We start from the raw sequence: 13,558 nt of genomic DNA on the forward strand, positions 1-13,558 counted from the left end.
ATGTCACGCTTTTTTTTAAGTCACGCAAAAACAGATTCGAGAAGCATTTGCAAGCAATTTTAAAAGAGAAATCAGTGCTCTAGAGGTATTCAAAATCAGTTTAATGCAATACCCTTGGTGACCTTGAGATGTAACGAACACTTTTGCAAGTGAAAATATTTGTGTGAGTCAATTGGTTTTGAAATCGAATATCTTATTCATTCTTTCAGTGCTGGACCTGGGAGACTGACGAAAAAGCAGCAAGCAAATTTCTTGGTTAAAAAGTCATAGACCTTTTCTTAGTAACGATCCGGTATTTCTTCATGGCCACCGCTGCAGCACCTTCGTTTCATTCGTCAAGAGACAACCAACTACGCCCGGCTGTGCAGGCTTCTGGTGGATGTCGGATCAGATGTTCTGAGAGAAGCATTTGAAAAGAAGCGTCCAACCGGTAACCTAGACACAGTTTTGTCCAGTCCTCCAGTCCATACAGTGCTACAATCACTGAAAAAGAAAGTGTTAAATCCCCTACAATGGGGCAAACTGTATCCTGCTGTCAGATCCTCAGTTTCATCGAAGAATTTCGATATAACTCTTCTTATGGTCTTGCTTAGGAACATTTGTGGTCTTGCTCCTCCAGCGACAGGCTGGGATACACTTCCTCCTGCCACAGACACAACCTTCGAGGCAGATATCGTTCGTATCAAGTGCTACAGAAACACAGTTTATGGTCATGTCAGCAACTCCTCAGTTGATGACCCAACATTCAATCAATACTGGCAGGACATCCAAGATTCATTGGTGAGACTGGGAGGAACTGGTTATCGAAGTGCTATTGATGATCTGAAGAAGGAATACATGGACCCTGATTTCGAAGAACACTACAAAGAGCTTCTTAAACAGTGCATCATGGATGAAGTCAGCATCAAACAAAAATTGGAGCAGTTTGGTAAAAACATGGATGAATTAAAGGAAGCAATCTTTAACCCTATAAAGACAGCAGAAGACAAAGGTATTGTGTATTGACGGTAAAATCTGTGCACGGCCTTTTGATCTTTCTTGAGAAAGGAAACTTGAAGAGGAAGATTGAAGGGCCTCTGATCAGAGGGTGATAAGCAATTTAACAAACAGTTCATTTTAGTATTATAGAATGCCTACCTTTAACAAGAGCTCAAACTCAGAGAAATATCTTCCACTAGAACTGACCCCTTTCTCTCTAACCCGAAATTGGAAAAAAGACCAGGTGTTGGCTTTTCCATGATTTTTTTGGGTGATAAGCGAGTTATTTATCTAATTTTTTATTCCTCATGCGAGGAGTAAAGAGAACTCACAGTTCAAATAGATTCCCTGCCAAGGTTATTTGCACCAAAAAAACTGCAGTAAGTCCTACAGTATTTGCCTGGTCGGGTTCGTCGAAAGAAAGAAATGGGAAAAAGCTAAAATTCTTGATGAACTGGAGACGACAGGACGCATTCTCTCCACTAAGTGTACTAAGGCCTCTGGCGTAAACACACACAAAAAGTTTTCTAAGTCAAAGTTAGTTCCTCCCGTACCACAAATTCCTGGAACCGCAACCGAAATGGGTCGGTTAGTGCTGGTAATCACGTAATTTAGAGTAAAATTTAGGATGAAACAGCGCCAGCAAATTTTTCAAAAGCGAACAAATTGCGCGAGCCTGTCGGGCGAGAGCAATTTTAGTATTTAAATAAAATTTACAAGTGCTGCTTTATCCAGAATTGCACGATATTTATTTTATTTAGTTGTTTCTTTCTTTCCTTTTTTTTTCCGTGTCATGGCTCGCTGGTTCGACCGCTTGCCTTTACCTTGTGCTGGAGTAGTCGGGCTTTTCCCCAAAAAATGTGGGTCGAGATTTTATACTCACCGTCACGAACAATCGGATTTTTGCACTCTTAGTCTCTTAGGTATCGGTCGACAGCAATAATCAGTACAAGAAAGATATCCCACGCCTCATGTAAGGTAATCCAGAACAGTATTAGATTCTGGATTCCACGCTGTGAGTGCTGGATTCCGGAATTCCGGAATCTTCCTCGTCTTTCTTACAAACTATTGCGTGAAATTCCACAAGAAGTTTGTTAAGGGCCTTCGATATATATTTTTCAATGCACAAACCTTCTAGACTTTTGGCCAGTTGTTTGTGCTTTGTTTTGTATTTTATTTTTTGCATTCTTCATCAAACTCTGGATTAAAAAGATTGTTACCTTCCCCTAACCTCTCCGCTATTTTGTTTTGTTACGCTTTTGTGACTCTCCTAGCAATCAAACTGTTTCATCTGTCTACAATCAATTCCAACTTTCTGTTCTAAATCTCAACTTTCTGCGCTGTTTGGGATTAATTAACGTGTTCTCATCTAACGAGCGTTCTGAAATGTTTGCAGGCATATTATTAAGAATGAAATAATTTAACCTTCACACCAACCCCTTGCTACGCTTTTTCAATTGGTCTGTCGGAATTTGGTGTCAATTAATTGCGAACGGATTCGAGATTAACTTGCACCTTTGGAAAGCCTAATTAAAGCAAAACTCAGCGAGTGTGATAGTCAATGAAACAATCGCGTTTCAATGACTCTTCGTCGAGCATTGAAAAAGTTAGTACATGAAATGTTTATGAAAATAAATGGAGGTAACGGTTTTCTTTTCAGCTGTAGCAGAATACTCCGATGCGTTAAAAGAATCAATAAGAAGCCAAACCGAGTACCTCGCTAATGCCTCACTGGCCATGTCCAATGTGAGAACAGATCACATATTCACCAACATCCTCATGCAACATGGAAGAAAACCAGTGGAGGATCTTGATGTGATAAGAAAAGAACGCCTTCGCCAGTATGGTCAAATTGGTGGAAAGCAAATTAAAAGCTCTCAAGAAATTTTCATCCCAACTGACGGAAAACATCCTGAATCTGTTCTTGTCACTGGAAAGGCAGGCATTGGTAAAACACTGTTTTGTCAAAAGGTGATCAGAGATTGGGCTGACAACAAATTGTTTCGATCCGGAGCAAATGCAGAAGAACCTGATTTTAAGTTCGCATACTTACTTACGTTCCGTCAGCTTAATCTACTTGGGGACGACCCTGTTACCTTGGAGGATATCCTAAACCGATCCTCAGTGCTAGACGACCACTCAAACATCGACGACTCTATATTTGAGTACATTGTTCATCATTCCGAAGAAGTTTTGATTATAATCGACGGGTATGACGAGTGTTCACAACAAGAGTACATTGCTAGTGATTCAGATGAAAAGTACCCAAATAACGCCAAAAAGAAAATGCCAGTAGCAGCACTGTGTGCCAAGCTTATCAAAGGAAAAATACTGAGAGGTTCAGTCGTCATGATCACGTCAAGACCCGATGAATCTGACAAAATAAAAGCCAAAGACATCTATTTTGATAGATACGTTGAAATTACAGGATTTTCCGAGCCACAAGTAAAAGAATACATTGCAAAGAATTTTAAAAACAACGACCGAATGAAAAATATTGTAATTGACCACATTACAAAGAATGTCAATCTTATCAGCTTTGCCCACATTCCTGTGCTCTGTTTTCTTATGTGCTCCTACTTTGAATATACTCTACAGCAACCAAAGAAGAATAATCCTCTCCCGGTGAAAACAAGTGACCTTTATGATGAAGTGGTCAACATGTTCGTGCAAAAGCACGATAAAAAGAAAAGAGCCTCTCTCGAAGAGACTCTGGATGAATTATCAGAGCTGGCTGCTCAACTTCTTCTGGAGAGGAGGTTTCTTTTCCTTAAAGAGGATTTGAAAACTCTTGACTTACACGAGTTTGAAAGGCTGTGTGGAAGCGGTCTTCTTCATTGCGGTCCTCCTTTCAGAAAATCTTTTTCTACGACGACTAAACATTTTTTTTTACACACTTGACTGTCCAAGAGTACTTAGTGGCTCGTTGGTTTGTAAAGACAAGAACCATCCCCCCAGACATGTGTCTACAGAAGTAGTTCTATTTATGTCGGGTATTTTGTCCAAGCAAAAAGACAACGAATTTGTGGAAAAGTTGATTATCAACAAATTTCTCAGCGACGACCTATCAGCAGATGAATGCACAAGGGGGCTTTTAATTTCTAAATGTCTCCTACAATACGAAGACATCGAGTTTGCTAAGGGAATAGTAAGGAGATTTCACGACATATTCTGCATACGTAATGGACGTTTTGATCTTTCTCGCGTCGGGATGGCGTATGTGGACTGCCCTGTTGTGTCTTTTACATTACATGTTTTTGGTGCGCTCAATGCAGAGGAGGAATCTGAATGCAATAGAATCACCACGCTTGAACTGAGTGGTGGGGAGGTTACCGATGCCGGTATTGCCAGTCTATGTCAAGAATTACAGACACCAACATGTAAAGTCACCGAACTTCATCTGGGTCATAATCAGATCACCGATGCCGGTGTTGTCAGTCTTTGTCAAGCATTACAGGCACCAACGTGTAAAGTCACCGAACTTGATCTGGTTGGTAATCAGATAACCGATGCCGGTGTTGCTAGTCTATGTCAAGCATTACAGACACCAACATGTAAAGTCACCGCACTTAATCTGCGTGGTAATCAGATCACCGATGCCGGTGTTGTCAGTCTCTGTGAAGCATTACAAATACCAACATGGAAAGTATGGGGAGCCATTTGTGCCAAAATTATCACTCGTTAGTGATGAAACTCAATCGTTTGAGCTATCAACAAATCGTGTTTTAAAATCAATCTAGTCTCCGCTCTAAAAAATTTTCAATCATTAGCCCTAAGCCTCAATCGCTTGTGTTGTTCCACCAATCACCGTTGTAAGACTCCAATTAAAAGCGCCAGTTGTAAATCGCTGGTGTTCTGAGACAGATCGATAGCGCTTGATTTCAATTATAGGTTTTAATGTCAGTCGATAGTGTTAAACGAGTATGGCTTGTGTTATTTGTAAAATACAGAAATTGTAACGATACCAATCGTCAGTGCTGCCACCAATCGTTTGTGATAAGTACAAATCGCTACCGCAAAACATCAATCTTTAGAGCTAGTATCGACTTATTATCGATTCTAACTTGAACCAGCTTGTTTAGCAAAGATGAACCAATCAAATCTTGCTTACTTTCTTGCAATCTGATAAGGGACATTAAAATCCAAAAACATATTTTAAATAGTTCTTTTTTCATACTTATAAATGCCAGGCTATGTCAAGCATTGCAGACACCAACATGTACAGTCACCGCACTTAATATGCGTATAGTATCAGATCATCGATTCCGCTGGATCGAGTAAACGACATCATCAGTTTCGTGATCAGAATATTTCATGATTTTTTGCAAATTTAACTTTCTCCGGAACTAATGCAAACATTTCACAGGGGAATTCTCTATTATGCTTCTCAAGTTCAAAGAGGTGAAAACTTGATAACGGAGGCACTTCAGTGTTTGACGTTGAAGATAGGTGAACCGATTGCAGAAAGGAAAAACATGATTTGCTTTGAAGGGAAAAGAAACTGACTCTAACGACTCTTAGTTATCTCAGCCGGATAGGACACCTTATAAGCAGAAGAACGAGTTCGTGTCTAAGGTAGGGAATCCTGCATCGTCAACGAGCTGTCGTCTTTAGGTTAGAATCTCATTGTCTCGGAAGTTCTTGGAGTTAAAATGTATCTTGAGGGATTGTTTTCTTTGTAAACCGTTGACAACACAACACAAACCTGCAACAATGGCTCGAAAAGCAAGTAACATCGAACAACAAGAGACGCTTATACTTACGAGTGTTAACGACATCAGTGACGTTTTTATAAGACTCAGGAGCCTGTTAAAAAGCTGAACAAAAATGCACACAATTAACACACATTTTCTTTTTTTAAGATTTCAACAGCTTTTGATGCAGTGCCATGGAAGCTACAGCATGAAAATGAATCAAAAAAAAAAAGGCGGCCATTTACTGATTCGTTACCCCTTCCATAACCAGTTTTGGGGAAGCCACTCTTATTGAGATTCCTTTGGATTTAAGACCATTGAGAACTTCTTGATAGTCAATATTTCGGCTGAAAGAGAATGGAAAGGACAATTAAAACTGCATGAATGGAACTATGTTTATGACTAGGTCAAGTTGGACCAGCTGATGACTTTATTCTTAGTACTACTAATTCCCTCGTAATCCTTAGGAGAAGCGAGCAGTTTAGACGGTAGATCATGAAAACTTTTGTCTCAGTAAGTTACCTTGTTCTAAACCGACAAATAAGGGAAATTGGAGAAGACAAAATTTACCAGGCTAAAAACATGAATGATTTAACGTGAACTCTTATATCCTGGCTAAGTTGAGCTTGCCAATCCGATTTTGAACTTCATTGTTTTGAGAACAGTCTTAACTTCTCTGATTCCATCGCTAATGAAAACGCACTATTTCTCCACGTGCCTTCACAGGGCCGTTCGTTCAGCTGACCATTGATCGCAATGTGAAAATCGACTCAACAGATACCAATAACGGAAAAAAGAGACAAAGTCAATTTATATTACACCTATCACGGCGAAACTTCCCCAAAACCATCCCACTATAATTGCACTGGGAGCAATTGCTCATGTAATGACGTATAGAGATATCATTTCTGTAGATGTGGTAAATTAATCAAGGCTCGTTATCCCTACTCTACTAAATTAGATGCCTGGATAAAAATACTTGTTGGAGAAACTACAAACAAAGCTTTAGGGAAATTCTACTTTAACAAGTTCCATTTAAGAGATGTCATTACAAGTTTCTTTGTCAAAGTAGACGGCCATGACAAGTGCAATTGTCGTGGAATACTTGACAAAATACAAACTTAATGCACAGACTTAAATGCACTACACTGTTAGCAAACCTGTCTGTCGTTGACTTCAATCTTGTCCCTTTTCATGGCTTTCCCCATTTCTACCAGTGCATCTGTAAAACGAAGAAATCAAGAATGCATGACTCGGGTGACAGCGATCACCTGGAAAATAATCAAGTTTTGCCTTCTGTGGAGACATAAGTTAAGTCGATAATACATTCATTTATCTGTCGTATAGAGAGGAACGGTATATAAACCATTTACCAGTGGCCACTTGATGTCCAAGTCCTCTACTGCCACTGTGGATCATCACACAAACCTTTTAAACATAAATTATATAATTATTGACAAGATCATTAGCAACCAAACTAACCCTAAACTAAAGAGTTCTAAGTGAGACCCAGTTCAAGCTGTTCGAGTTGGTAGTCGTGGTAGTTGGTAACTAAACGAATAACAATTGATAAACACAAGAACTGAGAGATAATTATTGTGAGGTTTGAAACGTAACGAGAGAGACTAAGAAAAAATCTTTCCTACAAGCTCAAGAGAAATATCAAGCAGCTTTCCTAAAAGATCTTCAATTGCTCACATGCCTCACTCCTTGCAAGTCAGAGATCCCATGAGTGACCAAGACTTAATTTCTACTTACAATATCGATACAATATCAACCAGAAAAGAATAAAGAAAAATATCAATTTGCGGATAATTAGTTGATCCAATACATAATTCTCTGAACTAACATCATAACAATTGTATGGTTGACAGTATGGAGAATTACAAATTTGATCTGGGAGTTAAAGGGTTAAGACGTAAGTGCCCTTTTTTCTACCTGTCCAAGATGATCAACTCCCATCTTCTTTGCAGCATAATTGTCGTAAATATCATCCACAACCTGGATTTCCGCATAGTGATTCCCCGCTCCAAGAGTGCCAAGCTAATCAGTGGAGAAGATAAGCCATAACAGTTATCCTTCGTCAGCTTTAGGGTTTCTAACGCTGACAAAGGGTTAACGTTCGAAACGTCAGCTTTAGGAACTCTTAACGGTGGCTAATTTACACATCAATTCAGTTCATAAATCATCTTATCCTGCTATACTCCCTAACGATACAGCACCGCAAATTCCCTAAAAACTTACTATTTTACTTAACCGTTAAGTAAAAGCCTACTTAGAGCTTGAAGTAATCTGTACGTTTGAGAACAATTTTGGTCGAAAGGCGAAAGTGATCTGGACGCCACTGGCTACTAACACTGTACAGTCATGGATGGAAACTCGTGCCACTTTCTCGCAAGATCAGACCAGGGCGTGGAATTGCGCCTAATACAGGCGCCAATGCGACTAAATTTTTCACTTTGGCGACCAAATCCTGAAAGTTAGTCGCCAAATTGGCGACTAGAACGTTTCATCATAACCTGACCAGTGAATTAAAAAGATTTGCAAAGATAAATCCGCGGCAAACTTCCTCGTTAAGTTTGTTTCCAAAACGTAGCACATGCATCTCGATCGATAACTAGACGTCATCTTGGATTTAGATGAGCCTGAACGTTGTATATCATCCATCCTAGTGTCCACTTTGTAGCACGTTAAAGATCTTTTCCCTAACTTAATTTTGGAGAGTCTATCTAGAACGCTGACAGCGTAAAGAAAGATTTAGTTTGTCTTTGAAAATGGCGACCAACTTTTTTTGAATTGGCTACCACTTTGAAGAATTTAGGAGCCAAGTGGCTATCAGGAAAAAAAAGTTAATTTCACGCCCTGCTCAGACGCAACTTATTCTAAAATCAGTCGCGACATTGTACTATATGTAGCCTCCCTCCCTCCCTCCCCCTCCCTAGCTCTGTAGAGTTTGCTCAATTTCGTAATGAGATCCCACTGGTTCCTTGCCATATCTGACTTTGTTCTACTTGCTTGTTGTAATAGCGTTCCCTTTGATTACAGAGGACTTTCGATAAAAGAGCGCCTTCACAACAGGCTGCAAAGAATCAGTCATCAATTGCGCTACCCTCGTCGCGCAGTCAACGCTCGTATCAAACGCTCCTGCTTATTTTATTCAGTAAGAGCTACAAATGAAACTTCTGTGCTTCTGTATTTACCTGCGGCAAGCCTCGTTTCTTTGCTCTTGCACTAACTTTTCCGGGGTCAGCCTGCAGCATTCGTCCGTACTCTTCACAATGCTCCTTATCCTCAGCCCAAGCATAACCTGTAAAGAGAAGACAAAATTACATATAACTAAGAAGCCTTCAGATGAACATCAGTGACACCTTAAATATGACCGTCACGATTTTCAACTTCCAATTTTGTTCACCTTAATACCAGGTAACTTAATTTTAAATTCTTTTAAAATACTTCTTTGAGATGGCACATGTACAATGTATATCTAGATTTCCCAGTGACTCTTTCTCTGTTGTCCACTTCTCACTTGCCTCTTTCCGATAAAAACTACCCATTAAGCACCCTTATTTGGAATTTCCTAACTTACCATCACCCAAATCAACTCGAAAATGAATTAAAAACATCCTCACACCTTCTATTAACTGCATGGCTTTCATAAGACACCCCCTTAAAAATACAACCTAAAAGAAAATTTAGGAAAATGGTCAACCTTCTCTTAAGGACCAATCCATCCCCATTGAGAGAGCTTCCTCGAGATTTCTGTTGGATAAAATGATAAGAAATATTAAAATGACTACAGAAAAAAAGTAATGGACCCAATACAGTGTTAACATTTTAACTCCCAGGAGTGACCAAGACAATTTCTCCTTACAATCTCAATTTACTATCAAGCAGACAAGTAATAAGGATAAAGAAAAATATCAAGTTGGGAATCGCTGGTATCAGTTGATCCAATATCAAATTCTCCAAACTATCATCATAGGGATAGTATGACAGAAAGTAAGGAAAATTACCAATGAAATCTTGAGAGTGAAAGGGTTAAGCTTGTAACTGAAGTCAGAATAAACAGCTTTGACTGACAAGTTGTACAAGAGATGAAAAACTCAGCTTACTTTGCACCCATGGGAATAACACCTTTAGAGCCAACACCAACAGGAATATGATCAAAAAGTGACTGAAATGAGAAGAAAAAAAAAAGAAACAAATATTATGGAAATTAGGAAATGTTAGCATAACTAACAAGAAACATGAAAACAAACAAACAAACAAAACAACAAACAAAAAACCAAAACAAACTAAAACAAAAAATAAAACAGTTCTCTTAAATGTTTTGCTGGTTTGCAAATGTTTCAGATAACTGAAGTCCTCTGTGCTCATTACGTGAAAGATACATTGTGTAAGTACATGTACATATAGAAATGCACCCAGCCTGAGGCAAGCTAAAGCAGGCAAAATTATGGCAGGTGAGTGCTCAGTATCCTCTAGGTGAAAATTATATCTTAGATACTTGTAGCAGAGGAGGAGTGGGGAGAGAAAGAAATTTGTACCAAGGGGGTAAATGACAGTCAAAAGGAAGAAGAGGAAATTTAATCATGATGTACTTTACCCTGTACCTGTGCTAATTGTTCTTTAACAGGTTTGACATCCTTCTCATCAAGGTTTGTCCTCAGTAGTCGCACTCCACAGTTGATATCAAAACCAACACCACCTAACACAGATGATCTTTTGTATGAGTACTTCTCATGATTATAAACAATAAGAACTTCTTTAAAATCAGATTTAGATGGGAGACTTCTTTTAAAGTAATCATACAATGAAAAAATACATTTCAAGAACAACAAGTTGTCAAAAATTTTGTGATCAGTGCCACAATGACTTGAACAATTTTTAAATAATATGCATATAATATGGCCAATTGAAAGCCATGCAAAAAAATGGCTTGTGTTTGTCATCACCATCTTGCATAACAAGTAAATATAAAATGACCAATTCAGAACAAACTCAAAGAATAGCATATAAGGTATTTCATTGCTACTTTGGTCTTGCTACACTAGCTTGTAATTTTGATCAATCATTAATAAATCTGTTCATCAATTCATTTATGAAGTAGACTTTTTTTTAACTTTACCAGGAGAAACAACTGCTTCCGGAAGAGACATGTCAAAGGCTGCCATATTCCCTACAAAAAGAGAAAAAAAAGAAAAAAAAGAAATAGAGTCCTACTCAAAGGTGAGTTTCCAAATTACTTCTTTTGCGAGAGACAAGCACCTCTTCACTTTTGGCACCTTGTCTCATTAGAGTCACATAAATGTTATGACTTAGAATTCTGTTGATAAAAAGAAAGATTACTCCATCTCAAGGAATTGTAATTATAATTTTTAAATCAGTTTTTAACTACTTTGTCAGAGAATTGCAAAATCCCTTCCAATCAAGGGTAATTACCGTAGCAAATAAGAACAAAGATGAGACTATGAACTATGAACATGCAACCAACTTTAAGAATGAGAGAGCAAGAATGACTTAAATTTGATTGCTTTCAGTATTGCCTCTGAATGGTTGAAGCATACTGTTACTTTTCTAGAACAACCAATGAGCAATTAGCCTATATTAAAAAATAAAATCCAATTTAAATCTGAGTATTATTTTACAATCAATTGGACATTACATTTTATTTATTACAGATGTGTGAGTTGTAACTTACCAATAGCAAACCCATAGCGAGAATGAACATCTGGTAGTCCAACTGATCTCTGAGGGCCAAGTGAAAAATATGAGTAAACATTTCAAAATAAGAAATGGAGATACATAGCCTTTTTTTATTACTGTTGTTTGGTGGTATTGCTTTGGCATGTTGTCAAAATTACAGATTTTTCCATTAAAAAAAAAAGATGATAAAAAAAGCTCTGCCTGAGGGTATTATTGTCATTCATATAGTTGACGAGATGAGAAGTTGTTTCAGAGATGACAAATCCATCTAAAGATGAATGATATTGTTTCTGAAAATACTTTTTTCAAGACTTCTTTAGCCTGGAAAAAAAATGTGCATTTTCCCTGAGAAGGATATTAGGATACTGGTATTCTACTCATACAATTTCAGAATTTTCTAAAAGTATTGAGAAGGAAATAAAACTACAGAGAAATTTCAACAAACCAAAATTCTGAAATAATGGGATAACTGGATCTAACTGGATCTAACTGGATCTAACTGGATGCTCTATTTGGCACCACTTTAAGTGAAATCTTTGTGTAAAAATACTATGGAAACACAAACTGTATAACAAGAAACTCTTCTGTCATCTCCACTTTATACTTTCTTTGCTTCCCACGAGTAAAGGGTGCCCGGTTTGTTAAAAGCTGAGTTTAGACAACTAACAGTCAGTGTGAAATCTGATTTCATATCTGAAAGCTTTCAAATAAAATTCAGTATGTACAACTCTTTTAGTCTGCAATTTGATGATTGGATGCTCTAAAGAAATTATAGCAAATTATTCTAAAAAGGCTTTTAAACAAAGGATTGAACACACCCTGATTAAAATTAATTTTAACTCTGGGTTAGCACTTATCATCCTTCCAACCACTGGGCCCAGGGTTGAACAAGTTTCAATTACACTAAGTTATAATTTCAACAAGAAAAAGTTATGATCATTCTTACACCAACAATTCCAGGCAAAGCTGCAACATTTGCAATCTGCTTTACACCAGGAAGGAAACCACCAATACCTGGAGAGCAATTTAATTTAACTGTATAAAAGGAATAAGACAAATGCAGCAAATACAACAGTATTATATTCCAAATGTTCAGAGTACTGTACCTTGAGTTCCAGCCCAGTTCTTCAGCTCATCAAACATTAGCTTTTCCAGCAACTCATTTATATAGAAGATACCTTCAACCTTTAAAGAAAAAGAAAAGAATAGTTTGAACTTAGGAGTCGAATAGCTGCAATGCACAGCTCAAGTCTTGTATCTGAAAGAGTGTGTAAAAATTTGTCCATGGTACTAATTGGCTAGAACATTCTTGCAACAATTTACAGAAAAATGCCACAGTCTGCAACTTGGGGAAATGGAGATGGATAATGGATACAATTTGGTCAACCCTGTATTAAGTCGTCACCCACGGGAATAAGGCGTTCAATACAGTGCGAGTGCTTAAATACGGTGCCACCTAAGACAGGTTTGACTGTAGTTCGTGAATTGACTGATTGAAACAAAAAAAAAAAAAGAGGAAACAGTCCTGACATAAGAGACGTGGAGGGGGACAGGGGGCTAGGATTTGATCATAACGTGGGCTGAAAAGGTGTGTAAGGGGGGGGGGGTGAACAAAGTCTAGTTGAACCAATTTTCGTCGTGACAAAACCTATTTCAAAGAAGGAAATTACTTTGACGGATATGGCGGGTGTAAGGGGATTTATTTTAGATGAACATGGCCTAATATGAACATTCTCACGTATTACATCGTAGGACGTGTATTTTGATGCGCACGCTACTCAGCTGGAGTTGGGCCTCCGATCCGATGTTTGGCTCGCGTTCACTTACCTTCATGTTTGGGACAAAGCCTTTCTTAATAAGGAACGAGTTTTTGTTCAAGCACTCAATGAAAGAGCACTCCTCTTTGAATGTACGGTGTTCTTTCGCCATGTTAGTCCTTTCATTCACGTTTCACAACGGTTTCAGCATAGGCGGCCCAAGCTCACGTCTCGAGAAAAAGCCAACGATGAATTCATGAACGCGTCACGCGTTGTGTGACTCGGTGTTAAGTTACGGGAGGAACCGTTGAAAATTTGAACACGTTATAAGGCATAGTATGGGGAACGAAATATGGTCGATTTATAACGATAAATATTTCGAAATCTGAATATTTTACACGTAAAATCAATAAAAACTTACTC

The 13,558-nt window shown here is 38.2% G+C and overlaps 2 protein-coding genes and 1 pseudogene across 4 annotated transcripts; 1 reads left to right on the plus strand and 2 right to left on the minus strand.

The window, feature by feature from the left end:
- The first annotated feature begins 302 nt into the window (after positions 1-302).
- LOC149045245 (NACHT, LRR and PYD domains-containing protein 4-like) lies at positions 303-5,138 on the plus strand (annotated as a pseudogene). Its single transcript, XR_016187184.1, has 2 exons — positions 303-991; positions 2,639-5,138. The product of XR_016187184.1 is annotated as an NACHT, LRR and PYD domains-containing protein 4-like (transcript).
- A 120-nt stretch (positions 5,139-5,258) lies between these two features.
- On the minus strand, positions 5,259-11,303 carry LOC149045246 (RNA-splicing ligase RTCB-like). Of its 2 annotated transcripts, XM_089208138.1 has the most exons (8): positions 10,801-11,303; positions 10,286-10,380; positions 9,785-9,846; positions 9,382-9,431; positions 8,873-8,979; positions 7,611-7,715; positions 7,046-7,100; positions 5,259-6,894 (listed from the first exon to the last, which is right to left on the minus strand). In XM_089208138.1, exons 1-8 carry the CDS (start codon positions 10,844-10,846, stop codon positions 6,824-6,826), a joined length of 591 nt encoding a protein of 196 aa, XP_089064264.1. In that variant the 5' UTR covers positions 10,847-11,303; the 3' UTR covers positions 5,259-6,823. The 2 variants fall into 2 exon arrangements, with proteins under 2 accessions (XP_089064264.1, XP_089064263.1); XM_089208137.1 differs by lacking the exons at positions 5,259-6,894; positions 7,046-7,100; positions 10,801-11,303 and having other exon boundaries at positions 7,146-8,979; positions 10,286-10,687.
- An 844-nt stretch (positions 11,304-12,147) lies between these two features.
- On the minus strand, positions 12,148-13,342 carry LOC149045247 (RNA-splicing ligase RtcB homolog). Its single transcript, XM_089208171.1, has 2 exons — positions 13,206-13,342; positions 12,148-12,563 (listed from the first exon to the last, which is right to left on the minus strand). The coding sequence occupies exons 1-2, from the start codon at positions 13,305-13,307 to the stop codon at positions 12,471-12,473; spliced, it is 195 nt and encodes a 64-aa protein (XP_089064297.1). The 5' UTR covers positions 13,308-13,342; the 3' UTR covers positions 12,148-12,470.
- Between the last annotated feature and the right edge of the window lie 216 nt (positions 13,343-13,558).

Source organism: Pocillopora damicornis, chromosome 5, assembly GCF_964200805.1.
Source record: "Pocillopora damicornis chromosome 5, jaPocDami1.2, whole genome shotgun sequence".
NCBI lineage: Eukaryota > Metazoa > Cnidaria > Anthozoa > Scleractinia > Pocilloporidae > Pocillopora > Pocillopora damicornis.